This window comes from Ammospiza caudacuta, chromosome 14 (assembly GCF_027887145.1).
Source record: "Ammospiza caudacuta isolate bAmmCau1 chromosome 14, bAmmCau1.pri, whole genome shotgun sequence".
Taxonomy (NCBI): domain Eukaryota; kingdom Metazoa; phylum Chordata; class Aves; order Passeriformes; family Passerellidae; genus Ammospiza; species Ammospiza caudacuta.
Genome location: NC_080606.1, coordinates 9193840 through 9214207, shown reverse-complemented (window position 1 = coordinate 9214207; position 20368 = coordinate 9193840). Strand labels below are relative to the sequence as shown.

At 43.7% G+C, this 20368-nt stretch overlaps 1 protein-coding gene across 2 annotated transcripts in view; it reads left to right on the top strand.

Moving 5' to 3' along the window:
* Positions 1-366: 366 nt before the first annotated feature.
* Positions 367-20368, top strand: part of GAB3 (GRB2 associated binding protein 3) — a 65739-nt gene continuing 45737 nt past the window's right edge. For both annotated transcript variants that reach the window (XM_058814172.1, XM_058814171.1), the window contains exon 1: positions 367-789. In XM_058814172.1, the coding sequence (XP_058670155.1) occupies positions 718-789 (72 nt within the window). In that variant the 5' untranslated portion in view covers positions 367-717. The remainder of the gene's footprint in view (positions 790-20368) is intronic.

Genomic DNA, 20368 nt, shown 5'->3' with positions numbered 1-20368 from the left:
GGGCAGGGACAGGGGGCATCCCGGGCTCCGGGCAGGGACAGGGGGCATCCCGGGGCTCCGGGCCGGGCTGGCCGGGGCGATGCGGGCCGGGTGCGGGAGCCGCCCGCTGCCGCTGCCGCTGCCGGGGGTGTCGCAGGCGGCGGCGGCGAGCCCCGGGCGCCCATCACGTGCTCGGTGTGTTGCATTGTGCTGGCGGCGGAGGGAGGGCTGGCCGTGTCAGTGATCAATGTCATGACTTCTTCCGCGGGCTGGAGCAGCGGCAGAGCGCAGCTGAAGGAAGCTGATTGCTGCGGTGCGAACTGGCTGGGAACAATACACACACACACACACACACAGAGCCGCACGGACGGACGGACACACGCCCGCACAGAGCGGCGCACACTCGGGCGGACACGGCACGCACACGGGCACCGCCGGGCACACGCGTCCGCACACACACACACTCACACACAACACACATCCCAGCAAACACACACTCATACATCCCAGCAAACACACACACACACTCACATCCCAGCAAACACACACACACACTCACATCCCAGCAAACGCACACACTGTATCCCAGCACACACACACGCACTCGCATCCCAGCACACAGACGCGCGGACGGACGGGCGGACGGACGGACGGACACACAGCCGCCCATAACAAGCACACACGCACTGGCAGCCCGCACCCTGGCTCCCGCTCCGCCGCTCCGCGCCCGGGGGGAAGATGAGCTCGGGGGACGTGGTTTGCACTGGCTGGCTCATCAAATCACCCCCCGAGAAGAAACTCAAGAGATACGTAAGTGCAGAGGCTTTGCTGATTTTTTTTTTTTCTCGCTAAAGGGATTTCGGCATGTGCTCGCTGTCTGACTCTTCCTTTGAAATCTCTCGCCCGTTTCGGCTTCGCCTTGGACCAAAACAAAAAGAATTCCAAGTCCATGCGCTGATGGAGTATTTTAGTTTCCACCGACATTCTTGTGCCCTCTGGAATTAACCTTTCCCGACTCGTAAGATTACAGCACTTCAGCTGTTATGCAACATATTTTAGGTTAAAAACCACATTTCGGTTTCAGTTAACGTTGCCGTAACTAACAGAATTCTTGTAATAGAATTTCAGATGTCACTTTTCCAGGGACGGACAAGAACATCCTAAAAGGAAAGGGAGAAAATAAACCAAACCCCAACAGCCAAAATTCTAGTAATTGACATTCTGAGGCTTGGTTTTGTTAAGATGTCATAATCCTATGACACTTGCTAAAGGCAATACATGCAATAGTTTTATTTACCAATGTCAGATGCAGCTGTTAGCAGAAAGCTTCAGAAAGCTTTTTGGTCTGTGATAAAGAGGTGCTGGAAGATGCTGTGCTGTAAAGTTCCTGATAGCTGAAAGGTGAAGGGGGCTGGGGAGAAGAAGCGAGCCCTGCATGGAGATCTGCAACTGCACTATGGGCCCCTTGTTTCATTCTCTATCTGCTTGCCTGTTTGTCTGGGAAAAAAAAAAAAAAAAGAAAAAAGGATGTGTGTTGCAAACATAGGAAACTGTCTCATTGCAGGGGTGCAAGGAAAGCACTCCGGGTAGGAATAAATGACCCTTTAAAATTTTCTTGGGACAGCATTAACAATATAAGCCCCTCATGGGCCATTTTGCATGTTCATCTGTGATGGTTCTTCATCAGGCATGTTGTTATGGTCTGCTGTGACACTTCTGGAGCCGGTAATACCCGTTTGAGTCATGCCCTTGTAACCTGACTTCCCCCGGAGCTCGGCTCCGTACTCGAAGGATGCCCCTGGCCGTGGCTCTGGCGCTCCAGCCCTGGGCACAGCTTACATCATTTGTCGTATTCACTTCTGTTTATCAGCATTTTCTCTGGAGTGCTGATCTTAGCTTTTCCCGGTAATGTGAGGCAGAACTGTCTTCACAGTGGAAGAATATGGTGGATATAATTTGGTAGTGTGTTTTTTCTTTGGCTAAAAACTAGCAGAAAGGATAATTACTGATATTGGGATTATTTTTAACTTATTCTTAGCCAGAGTTTCTTCCTGTAGGCCACAGTATTGCATTGAAGTGGCTGAATATTTGCTTTGTTCAGTTAGCATTTTCCAATTCTAAAATAACCACGGTGATGTGTCTCATGGGAGCTGCAAATAAATTATGGGCATCTCATTTTTGCTACATTTTGTAACGAGTGTACTAATAGCACTGTATGGCAGGCACAGTGTAAGAGCCACTGATTCACCCAGCTGGTATCATTAGTAACTCTGTCAGTGAAGCTATTTTTGATGACTCAATATTCATAAAAGGGCAAAGTAGAGAAAACAGAATGTGATAAAGCTGGGATTTGAAAGCCCCCATTTATACAGTGAAGATAATAGTCACAACAGGGGCTCTGATCAGCTCACAAGGCTACTTGCAGTCTGCTCTGCTCAGATTTTGCACTACAAAACCAGGGGAAATGCAGTCTATATTATTCTCCAAACACCATTAGATTAGCCAGATCTCTGCAGATTAAGCTTTGTTTTCTGGTTAGGAGGATAAGGTAGTCCTTTGTCCATAATAAAGCAGAAAGAAATCTGGTGCAAGTACAGCAAAGCTTAATATCCTTTCTCACATGACTGGTTACACAGTGGATGCTACAAACCAAATGGAAATTATCTCTCACCTGCTGTAAACCAATTCTCCCCTATTTTTGTAGAGTTTCACCATCATGGCAGCTCGTGCATCTTGCACTGGGGCAGCAGATAGCTCGGGCTGAGCCACGGTGACTGCTTAAAAACAACGGAGCTTTAAAACAATGCCCGTTTAAAGTGACTTCACTGGGTGTCAAGTGTCAGCCGCTTGCAGGAGAACGGTGTTGGCTCTGGCCCTGCACTGGCAGCACGCACAAATCCCCGCGCCCAGCACCGCCCTTGGTGAGGCTCGCAGGGAGCTCCGGGTGCCAGGCTGGCCCGCTGCTCTGGCACCGCCGCACGCTGCCCAGCTCATCTGCTCTCACCGGGCTGCCTCCCGGCTTACACCTTCCTGAGTTCAGCATCCGGCCTTTGTAAGGGCTGACCTGAGGGTACAGTGTTTTACACACAGATAAATTCTTAATCCTTCATCCTTTACATCTATCACTAAGAAAATCCATTTAATTTCAGTGGAATATGTGGTTAAAAAGATCAGAAAAAGCAATGAATTCAGGTTGGGGGACTGGGAACTGCAATAGTTCCCGCTGAAGCCACTGGGAATACCTGCAGTGTTTATAAAATTAAACAAATTATTCTTTCCAAGACTGGAGCCTAAAGACCAAAGTATACCTTCATTTATATTTGTTGTTGTCTGGTGAAAGTAATTAGGTTTTCTACGCATAAACAAGTCAGAATTTGCCTCTGGGTAAGCAGAACATTATTTTCAAAACTTTGAAAGTGAAAAGCAGGTGTTAAGAGTCTATATTTTTCCTGCAATGTCTTACAAAGCCGATGCTCTTAGTAACACTATTCTTAGAAGTGTCTTATCATTCCCTAACAAAGGCTGCTCTCTTGCATGTGCAGGAAACGAACATGAGATTAATTACCCTAGTGTGAGTTTCTGTAAAAACAGAGAGCTTAATGCTAAACACAAAGAATTCGTTAGGAAGCACAGGGAGCCTTGCTACATCAGGCAGATACTCTAATAGTGAGCTACATCAGGCAAATTCTCTAATAGTGATTTAATGGCATGGGCAATGCTTTTCTCTCAATCTGATACTTGAACCATGGAACCACCACGTCAGCCTGTCTATCGAGGCTGTTGTGCAAGGAGTCTCCCAGGAAAGTATTTGGTGTGTGTTGCAGTCCTTTGTCCTCTGAGTGTGACCCAAAGGCTGTGCTGCTTTCATTTCCCCACCTGGTTCCAGCTTTTCTCACCCACCAGGTCTGCGTGGGCCTGAGGGGTGCCAGGGAGCAGCCAGAGCTGGGGGAAGCTGGCTATGGGGCAGGAGACAGAGGAAGGAGCTGCTGACAAAAACTAAGAAGTGGTGGTGATGGAGGTGAAGTCCATCCTGCTCTAGACCAAAAATGTTAAGTATCAGTCATAGTTTGATGTTCAGCCCCACAGGAGGAAAAGCCACTGAAGATTTTTGCTGTTGATGTTAGTGGATCAGTGAATACCAGCCTCTGCAGGAAATTAGGTGTAATGGGGGAATCTGCTTCAAATTTGATGGGTTTCACAGCTCCTTACATTGGTGCTGAGTACATCCATCCCAGTTCTGTATTGTCAGCATTGAATAGCTGGCTCCTTAACAGTTTTCATGTGGAAATTTATCTGATCACTGACTGTTATTATTTGTTGTTTATTTATTGGAGGAGGTGGAAGGAAGGAATGGTTTCATGGCCTTGGAAACAAAGGACTTGTCACAGCCAGTGCAAAAAGTCACAATGAAAGGAAAAACAACATAGAAGAAGGCCCAGAGAATGTCTAATGAAATAAGAGACCAGTGCTATTGAGAAGACACATTGCTCAGGTGCTGACAAGAAGAAGGAGATGGGAATTTTAACACACAACTAATTGCAGCCTCTCCTCAAATCGCTGTCCCATTGTCACACTGGCAGTGTGGAACAGCAGCAGTAGCTCCTCTGAATGCCCTGCCAGTGTTTACTTGCTGTTGGTGTTGTGTGGTTTGCAGTAGTAAAGGGCCATATCCAGATGTTTGCTTGTTGTGAGTCACTGCAGCTCCATTTGAGTTAACGCTGTGCAGCTGTACCCCAGCTGAAGAGCTATTTTTAATCTTCAGCACTATACAAGTTGATGAGGGAAGACCACTTGCTCAAAAAAGGGCAAGTTTCCCACTTTACTTGAGTGACTGATTTCTTCAAACATTGTTGAAAATCAAAATTCCTTGTCAGCATCTCTAGAACAAGAGTCCCAAATGGAGCCCATGTTGGAAAATGTAGCCTTGCACTTCCCACCACGCTTCTTCCTGGAGTGTCTGGTCTGCGAAGACAAATAGAGGTGTAAATTATTGTACCCTATGGCAGAAGCTGGTGGGGCAGAGCTGTTTGCTGCTCTGTGTGTGTGTGGGGCAGCAGTGCTGCCAGAAGGACAGAGCAGAGCCCAGCCCAGCGCCTCTGACCGTTGGGGGATCTGCCAGGGCCCAACCGCAGCACACCAGGGCTGGGGCTCCAGGAGATAAGAGAATCTAGGCAACTTCTCCATTTTTAGCTGAAGTTCTGGTATTTATCAGGAGAACAAACAGGAAGTTACTAAGAAGAAAAAGTAAAGTAGAATTATGGAAGAGTTTGCTCATGTAATGGGAACAGGAGTCGCAGAGCACAGCGAAGGGCGGGTGGGATGGAGAGCATCTGCTCTCTGATCCAGCACTGGGCTGCTGTCACCACAGGACACTGCCACCCTCCCCTGAAAGAAATCCCCAAGTGCTTTGTGAGGTCAAGTACTTCTGCTGCTTTGGGGTTTGGGGGAAGTTTCTGAAAAATATTCTCAAGAAGAAACCCAAATTTATTTTTTATCCTTAAGTCTTTTAATTCCCAGATGCTCCTTACAAAGCCTCACCTCTTGAGTCCTGTCCCTTTTGAAGAGAGAATTCTGACCACCTTTCATACTTTCCTGAATAAATATCCTGAGCTCCCTGAGTTGCTCTGACCAATTTGCGCGGGTTTTGTAACCGTGGTTCACAGGCTGGGTGGAAGTTGGAGTCACGTGGGTGCAGAAAGTTGTCAGAGCCTTTCAGCTCATTCCAGTTGTAAGCTTTGTGCCTATATTTTTTCCTGTTATTACTTCATTTTAAAATCCAGTGTATATTCTAACTGGTTTGCATATTAAAAAATAACTGAATTTTGAGAAGCTCCTGTGTGGCAGTCTACACGTTCCCTTCTCTGTGAAATCCTGCACAAATTGATCTCACTGGTAAAACAACAGCAGAATATTTATGTTAGGGAGGAGTTTCCATCACTGGAATTAAACATTTGTAATTAGCTATGTGCAAATCAGACCTTGTTCTGGTAGGTTAAATGTGGTGTTTATTTTACACCGTTTTCTTCCCTTTTAACGATGTTTTGATAGTTTAAGTGCAATGCTTAATGAGATAGGTTGACTTCTAAGAAAGAAATAATTTCTAAAAAACACTGCTGTTCTTGGCAACCTGTGTATCAGAATAATTTCCCTTGAACTATTTATTTGGGTGGAGCCATAATAGTCCTGAAGCCCCAGTTTAATCTTTGACTACATGTTTTCAGTGCACAGGAATGTCCAGCTATTGGTTTCTATTCAAAACAGAAACCCTCAAGTTATCAGGTCTTTGCATTCAAAAATAGTGCCTTAAAAAAACATGCTAGTTTGAAATAGAGAAGGAAATGTTAAATCCAGTGGTGATTAAATGAGTGATGCAGTCAAACATGGCTCAGAGGAAAATGCATTACAAGTCATACTTTGGTGAAGTCTTTGTTGTAGTATGTCACCTATGGAAATATGGATAAACACATTACTTCTACCAATGATGCATTAAAATGCTACGAATATTTGTTATGAAAATTTGATAGGTTTTTAGGGTAAGGGACAAGGTTATTCCTAAAATGTTACTTGTTGGAAAAACAGTAATTTTATTTGCTTTTCTGTCCTTTTCATTTGATTTGGAAATGAATTAGCAATGTGATAAGACAAGGAAAAAATGCTGGTCTTGAAATAAAATTTGCATGTCAAAACATTACATGCAGCCAGATAAAATAATACATTTTCTTCTCTCTCATGCAGTTGTTAAATAAAATGCAATACTTTAACTTTTTTTTCTGCTTTACAATAATATCCTTGACTTGCTTCAGTTTGTGTTGCATCAGGAAAATAAACAAACAAACACATAGCCATGCAAAACTCAATTCTAGAATCTGCTGCAGCTTGGTATTTGTTCAAAACAGACCAAAACTGATGCCTAGTCTTTGTGCCAGAAAAACACTCCCTTTCTGAGGCTAATTCATTCATAGCTTTGTAATTGTTAGAATGAGACAACTGTTCTTGGAGATTTTGTTATTCCCTTCCCTCCTGATGCCAAAAACCCCACCTGACCTCTGCAGTCAAAACTGCATTGTAGCTTTCCACAAAAGCCCTGAACAGCACATTTCAGCTATCCAGGATCCCTTTTCATAGAGCATTTCACAGAAGGGCAGTAAAGTGTTGTTATTAGTATGAATTTGAAATTACTTAAATGAGAGTGTTAATTTAAACTGAACTTAGATTGTCATATGAAATTTTTTGGCTCATTTTTGACAACGCTTTTTTTAAAGGACAATGCTTTATGTGAGGCCCGTTAGTGATAAATATTCATCCTGTGACTCCCAAGTCTTGAGACCGTGGGTTATGTATTCATATTTCTGTTGGACAGAATAATGGCCATGAGGGGACCCTTTCTGACTCTGCTACTGCTGTAATGTCAGCAGAGCACACAGTTTGTGAGCAGTCTGTTTTCACATACCAGATTGCAAACTGTTTGCAGAAGTTCAAGGATTTTACAGTTGTGGAGCCATTTTTTTCAAGCTGACACGAACTGGTCGTGCCAAGGAGAAGCCAATAGTTCAGAGCAAGCATGAGCTGTGTTTTGCTTGCAGAATTTACAAACAGAGCAGTAAAGCCATGAGCTTTACCAAAGTTCTTCCTGGGTTTGGGAGCACTGGGAAAGCAGCCTTGGGTGCCTTCCCAAATGCACCAAAAGTAAAGTAAAGTAAAAAGTAGCCAAGTAGCAAAGGAAAGCTGCACTTCCAGGGGCTGTTGCTGTCCCACAGAAAAGCCCCCAGCACTCGGAGGTGACTGAGCTGATCAGATCACTGAGGGAGGAGAGGAAGCATCCCAAGAGATGGCAGCTGAGTTTACAGTAGCAGTGAGGAAACAGTTTCAGGAGAAGTGATAATGCTCCCTCGCCAAGTGTTCGCTGCTGTTCCAGCTACATCATCTGGGTTGTTTACTAATATTTATAGTGGAAGCTTTGCAAGCTTAAGAAGTTTTATTTTTAATAAGTTCAACATTTTGAACCCATCCTAAGAAAATAATTGCATTCTCACTGAGGCTTTAGGTTTAAAAATAAGAAGCACTCAAGTAGCTCAGGGAATTGGGTTTTTTGGCATTTTCAAGTGCTTTGCTCCCACTGTAAAAAGGTTTGAAGCTGAAAATGGGACTGGTACTCCCATCATTCCTGTTACTGTTACACTTTATACTTTTTCAAATATTCCTTTTTGACAGATAACTGAGTGTCACACCAGCCTTGAGCTATGGATTATAAAATAATGGTGAACTGTTTTTGAAAAGTGATGGAAAACCACCAGCTAAACCCCATCATTATTTCAGAATCCTCCCCAAACTCCTGCTTTCATCTGCTCTGAGCCCAATAAATAGTCAAGCTGGAACATCATTAAGACAAAGAGAAAGGTTAGAGGACAATTAGATTGGCATAGGAAGAACAGGCTTTGTGGTGGTGACACTGCTTTGGTTCCCCTGTGCATCCTTTTCCTTTGGGTTTGTAGATTGGAAGCTTAATAACTCTGGTATTTAAAGTAAAAAAAATGCATTTATTGAAGTGTTACTAGACTGCAATGCTTTAACAGTTTTAATATGTTCATATGTTCTTTTTTTTGCTTTGCTTTTTCTTCAAATTCACAACTGAAAGTACTGTTGCTATGTTACTGTAATGGTGTGTAGGCTGCTAAATAAATAGAGGGAGTTTAGTCCACGCCAGAAATAGAAAGCCAGGTCAAAGGTGATATTTGGGACATGTTGAAAAAAAAGGAGAGAATATATAATTATTTATTTCCTTCCTATGATTCTCTTCAGTCTCATTAACCCTAGACTACTCAGAAGGAAATTACAGCAGAATTTCTGAGCATGTCAGAGTATAAAAAATGACACCTTGGGAGTTGGAAATCTTTTGGCTTTGTTCTTTGCAAGATCAAATTTGTGCAGTATAACAGTGGCACCTCACACTGCTGTGAATTGGGCAGGAACTTGGAGGTATCAAAGGACCCAGGGACTGCTGAAAATTCACTCTGCAAAGGTGCACACAGAAGGGAAAACCTGTCAGAGGGAGCAAGCTTTGAGGGGAAAAAACCCCAGGAAATGGGAATCCATTGTCCTTTCTGGGGTAGTCTGGCAGGTTCCCAAAGCCAGATACACAAAATGTGCTCGGGCTCTCTGTGAGCAGCCCCAGGTGCCTGCACCTCTCTGTGAGCCTGGCTTGTGAACCTGCACAAGAACCAGGGGCATTCCATCCTGCTCTGCTGCCCCTGTGTGTCTCTGCTCTCCCTGGGCACCAGGAGCTCAGTTCCAGCCCCAGGGGCTGATTTAGGGAATGGGGCACTGCATTTCATCCTGCTCTGCTTTCTCTGTGTGCCCCTGCTGTCCCTGAGCTCTGCAGACCTTGGGGTGTGTCTGACTTTTCCTGTCAGAAAAGGAGAGTTCAGGATCCATCAGGGTTGTTTGTTTACTTTCATCACAAGCTTGCTGCTGCAATTGGCTGTTTTCTACCACAACCAGTATTCAGCCTCACTCTGAGAGGGTGTTAGAAGCTTTCTTGTCCCCTGTGGAGTTCAGACCTTCATTTGGACTCTGTCAAATCCTCCACCCTTGCCAGAGACTGCATTTATCTCAAACCCTAAAGTGCAATTACTATGATTTATCTTTCTTTGGAGTGAATAAGATTTTACCAGGCATTTTCTCCACAGAAGCCTGCAGCTGGGAGAAGAGCAACCTACAGCCTGTCCTTTCCAGGGCTGTGTTGCAGATGCTCAGTAAACTGCCCAGTTTTAACCAGCAACAGCAGCATTGCTAAGTGGAGTGAAGGATGAATTATGCCCTCTGCAGTTCTGTTACGCTGTCCTCCTAAGGAAACTATTTGCCTTTCATGATATTTCCAGGTCCTTGAAATTATTTTCTAAAACTTGTAAGAAAAGTTGTTTTTCTGGTTGGTAGATTAAAGCAGTTACCCATTGGAGCAGTCCAGGTGGGCTGCAGGGTGTTTGTGCTCTTTGTTAAACTGGATGAAATTGTGCCAAGGCAGGAGCTGGCAGACATGGGCAGCTCTCAGACAAGCTGTAGTTAGCTGGATGAAGATTCAGCATATTTATCTGCATTGCTGCTCTCAGTCAGTACAAATCCCCTCCCTGTGGCACTTACCTTGTCGTGGCTCAGAGATGCTCCAGTGCAAGCTGCCATTAGAGAACAGCAGCACAAGTTTGGGAGGTGAAGAGTGAAGGGAACTTGAGTGAAGCTGCAGCTGTGCAGTCCTTCCCAGAGCACAGGATGGAGAGGGCACTCCTGGAGATGCTCCCCAGTGACAGGTCCGAGGAATGATGAGGCTGTAGCTCAGCAGCCTCAGCTCTGTGAGCACATCAGCAGTGCTGGCTCCAGTTCTGATATGCTCAGAACCCACTGTGCACCCACAGACAGGTTTCTGTTTGACTTGGTTCTGGGGTTCACTGGATCTGGAAGTGGAGCTGGGATCTCTGTATGAGCATATTGTTAGAGGTTTTAGTTCAGAGACTGGGGTGTTTTAAAGAAAGCAGGTATTTTATGTGTCATCTATGCATGTGAATAAAAGATAAGGAGCAGAGGAAAGCATTCAGATGTAAAACCTTATACCATTAATGGACATAAAGCCTAAGGTCAGTTTGTTGTAGGGCAGCTGGTCACTTCTGACTTCCAGCTCGGGTTGTTGCAGTCAGAGTCAGTTTGGAGTGGAAACATGGTTGTGCAGAATCACTCCAGGTTTAGTTCATGGTGCACAATCTTCGTGGCTCCTTGCTGGGATAACAAGAAGAGGCACATGAGCCTGCACAGAACAGCAGCCAGGAAATGTGGTGCTGTAGCCCAACTGAGTCTGTACCATCTAGCAGGAAACTTCTCCCTTCCAGAGTCAAGTGCACCCATTAAAAACAGAAAGGCCAAGTAAATACTGGCTTTAATAACTGCTGAAATCAGGCAGGTGCAGAGTCAGACTGGAGGGCTGGATTTCATTTGCCTTTATGAGTTTGCATGAATCTGCTTGGAACACCTTTTTGTCCTCTCTGAAAAGGTTTCATGTGCAAAGTACTTAGACTCATCAGAAAAAAAAACCTTGAAATAGAAATGGTACCTCATGTTCTTTAGCAAAACAGGAGCTTAGAGAGAAAACAGAAGCTAGAAAATGTAGTCTCAAATTCTGACCCATTATGACTGTATTTATGGGGAACATTTAAATGATTGGAACTGTTTTCCTACATATTCCTTACTAGCAACAACAGTACCTTGTGGCTGGTGATGTCTCATCACCTTTAAACACTGAACTGGAATGTCAGGTTGAGCTCAAGGTTTTTCTCTTTAGCTTTTCTGTGAATTGGCTGAATGCAGATCAAGCACAGAGCCATGGTCCTCAGCAGCAAGGGAGTGGGAAAAGAAAAGCAGGCAGGAGGATTTTGCATCCCAGTGGATACCCCAAGATCTGCCATTATTATCAGAGCTCCTGGTAGCTGCAGTGACACTGGGAGACATGGTGTGTGCTATGGGAACTGCAGCATTTACCAGCTGGTGATGGGAAACAGGAGGCAGTGAATGGATATGAATATGCTCAAATGCACGGTTTCAGTTCATTTTGTGTAACATTCTCACTCACACCATTTTCCACAAAAAGATATTTCAGCCAGATAGAGTTATGGTGAGAAATAAAAGCAGAGTTGCAGAGAAATTGGTAACTTCTTAAAAAGAGTGAACTCACTGAAAAAAAAAAAAAATCTCACTTTCTATTTGAGAGATTAAATCTATGCATGGTGCAGCCATTTTTGCTTTGCCTGGCATAAGATTTGCATGATTCATGGCCAGCAGCAGACCATGCCACCATCCCCAGTTGAGGACCCAGAAACACAGAATGCAAAAGCAGATGCTGACTGCTGGCTGGGGATTCCCGCCCATCTCTGAACTGATGACCCTGTTTGATGGGGCAGCACACAGAGTGCAGGCAGGTGCCTGTAATGCTTCTCCCCAACTCAGGGGGTTGATCTGAGGGTGAGAGACAATGCAAAAGCTGCCAGACACCTCCTGTCCTTGCAGCCAGTCCAGCTGATGAGCATGGATGATGTAATGGATCAGGAGAAGAAGGTTTGCAGTGAGGAGGGTGTAAGATTGGAAAGGCTGCACATAGGAAGGAGGAGTTGCAGTCCTAATTTGAGTGCAGGCAGCTCAGCAGATGGCCCAGCAGACGAGTTGCTATGCACCACAGTGTGTGTGAGAACACAGAATCACAGAGTGCCTTGGGTTGGAAGGGACCTACCTTAAAGATCATCCCAGCCCCCTGCCAGGATGCCACCCACTAGATCAGCTTGCTCAGGGCCCCATCCAACCTGGCCTTGAACACTTCCAGAGGAGAGGCAGCCACAGCTCTCTGAGCTCTCTGTTCCAGTGCCTCACACCCTCTGAGTGAAGAACTTCTTCCTGACATCTGATGATAACAGGAGAGTGGTGGTGAGGCACAGAGCCCTGCCCTGTGTCTGTACAGGTACCATCAGTGCCACATTCCTTACCCCAGCTGTGCCCTGCATCCCCATCAGGGTGCTTTCCTGCCTTGCACACTGTAATTCATTTTGCTGTTCTGCATTACAGCCATTTCCTCCACCAGGCTTTGTCTTCCCTCTCCAAAGGGAGCAGAGCCCACCTCCAGCAGTGCAGGTCCTTGCAGTCACAGTGACACCAAAGTGACACCAAAGTGACATTACTGACTGCTCCTGCCTCAGGCAGCAGCTCTCTGGCTGAGCTGGGGGAGGAAAACCTCGTGCTTTGGGCCACACAACAGCCTTGCTGGAATGTTTTGGGGTTATTTCCTACAATTCCTATTCTTCCAGCAGTGAAATCTAGTGGCCAGAGATAGTGAAATATTTCATGTGCATCCTATGTGGCTTGCACCTTCCCCAACAATTTCAACTCTTCGGGAGTTTTAGGAAAAAACTTCAGAAAATCTTGAAAAATCTCTAAATCTCTTTGTTTAAGAGCTGGACAATTTGCAACTGACTTTCTCCAGCGGATCTGTTTTGCTGCTTGCTGTTTGAGTCCTTAGGGCTCGGTTTGCAAATCACCCAAGCACTTATGGCTGGATCCAGGAAAAAGCATCTTTACCCTTAATAGCTTAGAATGGCCATTGACACCTCACAGTGACGTTGTGGTGCCACTCAGCACACCAGTGTGAGAGGCTTCTTTTTTTCCAGGCCGTTAATTCAGAGCAGTATATTCCTGTGGGAAATGCCAGTAATCCATGTTTAGCGATACAGCAAAAATCTGCTTCAGTAACCAGTTTATGTGGAACATTGATGAAATGATGGCCACTGACTTGTTCCAAGAAGCTCCATTTCCAATGAAATCTGCAGGAAACCCACAGAGATGTATGGTGATGCATGGATTCAGTCACTATAATTAGGCTGATAAACATCTCCGATATTCTTGGGGTGAGCTGCATCTCTTTCCCTTCACTGTTTCTGGAGCAATATAAACTAAATTTGGAACAATGTTCTTTTTATCAATATCAGAGTGTTCCCATGGCTTACTCATGGCAGCAGATGCAGCTCAGCTATGCCAGTAAAAATGCAGACAGCCCTTTGATTCCAGCAGCAGCAGCACAAGCAGGGGTAATCCTTGCTCTCCCACACTCTGCCCTGTCAGATTCCTTTTGCTATCTCCAAGTCTTAAGAGCATAGTTCAGGTTTTGTGTCTCCTTTGCCCTTGCTGTATTTACTCAAATGGCAAACAAAATTAATCCCTCCTATTTTTACTATGGTCCCCTGGAGTCTGCACTAAGACTTCTCCATTTTCTCAGCTCATCCAAGGGTACTGTTGGCCCATCATTGGGACAGTAATTTTGGGAGTCCCAGTGAAAATTCTTTGAACCAGGTTGTGGACTAGGTTGCATGGTTGAGGATATTTCTTTACTAGACCTGTAGAGAGTGTTTAGCAAGGAGAATGTTCTGATTTTCCATAATTAAATTCAGTATATATAGAAGCCAATCAACAACAAAAAATCCAGGTCTCTATTCACTGCTTGTACATTCAAACTCCCTGAAGCATCTCTCAGGATAAGGACTCTGAGATAAAGTGGAAAGTTTTAAACTAGCAAAGGGGAAAATTAAACGTTATTATCATCTGTCCTATTGCAAAGAAGCAGAAGGATGTTTAAAACTTTGCTATGCTGGGTCTTGGTTTGTTTGTTTGTTTTTTTTAACAAAAATTACTTTTGGTGACATTGTACATGCTTATAATAGAACAGTTGAATAAGAAAAAGTGAAATCCACTATGAGTTTTGCATAGCTTTTTTGTTCATAACATGCTTGTGCAGTAGAGTAATCAGAATACAATAATCAAACTCTGTTTTTTCCATGCTTGAACATCAGTGGCTGTCTGGAAACCTGTGTGTTTGTTATATTCTCTCAGATCCAGTCCAGAGCTGGCTCTCTTGTCCAGGGGCTGTTTCAAATAGGAATGGTGGAAGCAGGCCTGGCATGTTTCTGCTGAAGACCTTGGAGCAGCCTCCAGAGCAGCAAAGGGAGATGCCCAAGTGCTGGAAAACATCTCAGCCTTTTGTGGAAGGATCTTGTAGGAAGCACAAACTGTTGGTGGCAAGGGCTGTGCCAGTGCAGATGCCCTTTCTGCCTGCAGCAACTTACCTGAAAAACTCTGTCTCAAACCTCCACTTATCACTGTGCTGGTGCAGAGTGTTGCCTCTTCTGTTCCCAGTAAAGGTCTGAGGCTCTGGAACAGGCTACAGGCACTCTGTCAGTCAGCAAATAGCAGAGCCCTAGGGCACGGACTCCACATCAGGGGACAGGGAAACAGGGACACTTCCAATGGCTGTGGGTATTCCAGCTGTTAAAAATAAACACTGACTTGACAAACTCCTAACCAAACACCTGTTATGTCAGAAGGGAACTCTGACTTAACAATAACACTCAGCTTCCAAGGTCAGGGTATAATGCTGGGGAGATCTCAGCTGAGTGGAAAGAAGAGCCCAGGTAGTTACCTAAATCCAGGAGCCTTTGGCAACTTTGGTCCCTGTTCTTTTGAAACCCATGTCTCACAATGTTATACATTTGACTTACTATTATTATTGTGTTTGCTTGGGTTTTTGGTGAAAACACCAATAATTAGTAATTTAGTTCCATGGAATGAGTGCAACATTGTGTGTGCAGTGCATTGAGTGATTTCAGTCCTGAGCCTGTAATTGCTCTTTCCTGTATATAACACTGTTGGGGAAAATTCTCAGTTTCACCGTGTCAAGCCCTTAATGAATCAAGGACCAAGCCAAAAGCAGAGAACTCTGGAGAAGATTGTCAGGCATGGGAAGTCTCTGGTAGTAAATCTCTGTGGGAACAGTGCCCAGCTGCAGTTGGGGCACTTCCCTTCCAGTTACAGCTCCCATGGCAGTAAAAGCAGAACTGGTGCTTTTTGCCTGTGCAGAGGCAAGGCAGAGGCACCAGTCCGTGCTCAGGCACAATCCATGCTCAGCTCTGTCTGGCACAGGACTCTGGAGCTGTCGGGATGGAGGCAGCACCTTTGTGGTGTGCAAAAATAAACCCCAAAAGAGTGTGGCACTCAGTGCAGCCCAGGACCTGAGTGTCTCTTCAGAGGCCCTTGGCTCTCCTGCCTTTGACTCTCTGCAGCCACCTCCACCTCTCCCACATCCCTCCTTTGGTTAATCCTCAGCATCCCTGCAGATGCTGCCCTGGCCCCCTTGGGTGGCTGTGCCCTCATAAAAGTGAAGTAGCCACAGGCTTAGGAAATGGCAAACCAACAATAAGATCTCTCCTTGCTGCTTCTGTCCCCTGAATGGCAGCTGCTTTAATCAGGGGCTGTTCGGGGGGTATTGGAACATGTTTGTATTCCTGTGAGTGGAGCTGTGGTCCTGGAGCTCTTGAGGGGCTGAGCTGTCTCTCTCAGAGGGTTTTTCTGACACACAGAGCACGTGACATCAGTCACATAATGCTGTGAGAGAAGGGTTTCTACCTCAGAGCTGAAGCAATGTGTGAAATTAATCAGAGGTGTATGTCATGGGTTCTGATTTAAATGTGGATTAGAAAGCACGCAAGCAACAGTCTGTCTCTAGAGACATTGGTTCTTTGCAGCAAAAGAATGAAAGTGAAAATATCCTGAAAAACACTAAAGAATGCTATGGCCTGCAAAAATACCAATTTTTCAAACTGGATGCAAAAAGTGGTGCACGGAATGGGCATGGGATGATTTCAGTGCTTCATTCATCTTCAGCTTTAGTTGTACATTCTGGGCCTGAGTTTGCATGTGATTTTGTACCCAAGAAAAGCTTTCATTTTCCTTTTCAATTGTCAAATAGGAACAAACACAAAATCTGACATGGAGAAGGAGCCTTGGATTAAACAAACACAAAGTCCTAATCCATCTGGATTCAAGGCAATTGGATTATTCTGCCTAATTTTTGTAAAAATTTACATAAATCATTGTGGAGAGGAGACTGAGGTTACAGGACCAATATTAGTATTCAAAGAGATAGACAGGAATGTCCTATGGCATGTTTAAAATATTTATTTTGGATTTATTGAAAGATGACTACTCAAATACCCCAAATTCCTAGATAGGCTTAAAATTCCATTTTCTTTTTTTTTTCCAATAAAACATTGTTTAAATTATGTATATTATAATCTCATGAGAATAGCAATGCAATAATATTAGTAAGCGTCATAATTCCCATTTTAAGTAATAAGAAACTCACAGAATAAAATATGGACATCTGTGATGGGTTTAAAAATTAATTCAAACAGTCAGTAAGACTAGAAGCTCTTTAAGTGCCAATTATCATTGCAGAAGTATTCTTTTTATCTGTGGGTCATCATTTCCAAGAAACAAGTGAAAAATGTAAACACTTCCAAGCATTTGTCCCTTTAGGCACAGGGTGTATTAAAAAACAACAACAAAAAATACTTCAGGGACTGAAAAGAAATGCTGGCCAGGGCATTTTGAAACCAATAACAAATAACTTGGTGAACAAGCAAGAAGAAAAAAACTTGCAAATGGTTTTATTTCCTGATTCATGGAAGTTCTCCATTCAGTGAGTTTTAAAATTAAGTTCCCTTTAAGGTTAAGGAAAGTAATTGGAAACCCTCTTCTGTAGCAGAATTCAAAGCAGGAGATGGTTGTGGTAATTACTGGCAAGCAAATAGTAAATAGTCTCAGAGGTGAGAAACCACAGAGCTGGAAATTGTGCCTCTGCTAAGCCTGATCAGATTCTGGGCTTAATTACACCACATGAATAAATCATTGGAAGACAGCTCAAACTTTTTTTCAGAAGAGAAAAGGATAATGCAAATTCTTACTGGTGCAAAGCAGGGTGCAAAAAGAGCATGGTATCATGAGTCTGCTGCATTATTGGTTTAGAGGGGCCCTTTTGAGTAATACAGGCACAAACATCCCATTGCTCCCAGGCTAGCTTGTATAAGTCATTTAGGCATCTAAATCCAATTTGTTTCCTATGTGGGTTCTTTGATGGTGGTTTGATTCACAGTAAAAAGGTAGTAGGAGTATCAAAGACAGTCTGAGTGTCCATGCTGAGAGGGTGAAAGAGAATCAGCTTCACACAGTCTTTCATTGATATGAACATTAAATAATGGCACAGGCACTGTTCCATCTGAAACAAGGAGCACATTGGAATTCCATAAAAGTCAGCAGGGTTGATTTTTCTTGAAAATCTCCTGGAACCCAGCTGAGCAAATACGGTAAGCTTGGAGCTGCCTGGCAAAAGCAATGCTTTGTGTTTCTCCTCAAGTCTTCATCTGTCCAACCTCTCCTCTGATTGCACACAGAAAATAGCTATGGCAGCACCACAGGGAGGGCCAAAGTCAGAGCAAAATTCTTTGGGTTGTATTTAGCACACACCATGCCCATCAGAAACCACCAATTTCAGACAGTGTTGAGTGTGAAATCAGAAAGTGGCCACTGTCTGAAATTTTTCTGTCTGTTGCAATCCTTGAAATTTCCCCAAGAAAATACAGTTTGCTGGGCAAGGAGTAGTGTCATCAAAATCTTCCTTGCCTTCTTTGGAAGCTTTTTCAGTATTCCTCTACATCTTACAGTCAGCCCATCAGCTTTCTGGGGTTAGATTGCTTTTCAACAAATTTCCCTAGTTTGAGACAAATTTCCCTGGTTGAGACATCACATTGTGTTGCTTATCTTTACCATGCACAGGACACATGACTTTGTGTGTGTCTGATTATTCTTGTAACCTGCTGAAGTCAGAAAATAACTTTTTCTCCTTGTTTCTCTAAGGCCAAGACACCACTCCTAATTTTCCTGTGTGATACTGTTTTCTCTCTTTATGGTCTCCCCTCTGAATCAGAGTCTTTACAAATTGGAGAGGCATTTCCCTTGGCCTGTCCCTGGAAAACAGCTCCCTGGCATTCTGCAATGGCTTTTAACACAAACATCAAAACAGCATCACTATATGATTCTTCCTGGGCATTGTAAAGTAATTAAAAAAATGTATTTTCTGCTGAGAAAAGGCATTTCTATCTGCAGAAGGACCAGATCAATCACAAAACCACCATTTCTGGGCCAGTGCCCTCAGAATGGGCACATTTCTGCTACAGCCACTCTTAACTCTGCGGCTGAAAAATCTCTGCAATGTTGGGGTTTGGAATCCATTCACTTCTGGCTGGTTTGGCATCTCTGCTAGTGTAACACAGATCTTTGTCCTCACTAGGTGGTATTCTACCTCCCAGCAGGCTGAATTTAAATCTAGCAATTAGCCTTAGCTGTGAGTCCCCACATCAGCAGCAGGCAGCCTGGCGCAGCACACACCATGCATGGTTCTTGCTGCACTGGACCCTCACAAGGAACATTCACAGTCTGGAAAACGTGGTGAGAAAGAGTCATAAGTGAAGGAGAAGAGTAGGAGTAATTCCGCATTCAGTTCTAAATTTGTGTCAAGTGTGGGATGAGGTTTAAAATAAGAAAAGATAATAGTTGGGGTTCTGTTGTTTCTTTCCACCTCTTAGTAAAGTCATTTTTGATCCTACTCTTTGCTGCTTTAAGGACATAAAATCAAGCGATTGATCTTAGCTGAAGTGTTTCATGAGTTAAAATTAAACTTGAAAGTTGGCAGGAGGTGTTACTTGCGCTTGCATTTATTTCTAAGGTTTTTTTCTCATGTCTGACCAGAAAAAGGTAACATGCAAATGTCTCTTAGTGGTTTAAACAAATAAGCACGAGGTCTAAAAAAAGGAAAGCAGTTAGTGCTTTCTGTGTACAACCACTGCTTTCAGAAGTCTCTTTTATATCTGCTGCCTGTGAGTATGACTCCAGTTTTACTCAACAATAATGTGCATTGTTGGGGTAGGAGGGATCAGGGGAAGGGATTTACTAGCTTGGTTTTCTCCTTGGAGGGAACTCCTGCAGTATTCCTGCCTGGAAACCAGGAATGACATGGGGAATGGCACAAGAGTAAGCCTTCTCTTTCCCTATAGAATTCAGAAGATTTGTTATTCAGAAAGTCAGTTGATCCACAGTAGAAAGCTGTAAAGGCTGCACAGTGCCCATCCCTGAATGCTCCCTGTTTTACAGGGTCCTTTCTGTGCTCTTCCCTGCACTGTTGCTGTGGACAGCGCCCAGGCAACAAGGGCAACACCTTAAAAAAAAAAACAAAAGCAACTCTTTAACTCTTTTCTCACTCAGAACCACCCTTTTGGGGTATCATGTGCAAGAATTATCTCAGCCTACACAGGATTTCTCTCCTCTGTGCAACTCTGGCTTCATGTTTGTAGACAGTATTTTGCACTTGTGTATTTTAATGAAATCCAGAAGAAGAAACAAAAATTCATTATATTTTCCTTTTTAGTGTATTAGGGTTTGGGTTGGGTTTTTTTTTCAAACCTTGAGATTTTGGATTTAATTTAATTTAGATCTTGTTCAGTTAAGATGAGGCCCACAGCTTTAGAGAACTGGGAGCTGTCTGCAACTTAGCTTGGCTGTTCCTGTTACACATTTTATTGCATCTTGCTCTGCTGGAAGGTGTGATGCTTCCAGACTGGTGGTTTCTTTCTCGTGGTTTACTGGTGAATCATAAAGGTCTTGCTCCATTGTATTCTGATCTTTTTTATTTACTGATAATACACGCTCATGGCCCTCTAGTTTAGCAAAATTGATTTTATAGAAAATAAATAGAAGAACAACTGAAGGATCATTGTTTATCTTTAAAATTTATTATCTGATATATTTGCTTGTTATTTGTGATTGATTTGGTTTCTTACATTGCACTTTAGCTTTTGGATTATGTACTTGAAAAGTGTTTGGCTACTGAGCCATCTGTCTTTGCAATATCCTAAATAATCAAATTATCCTAAATAATCAAAATAGTAAATTTTGACTTGTTTTAGAGAGGGAGAGGACTTGA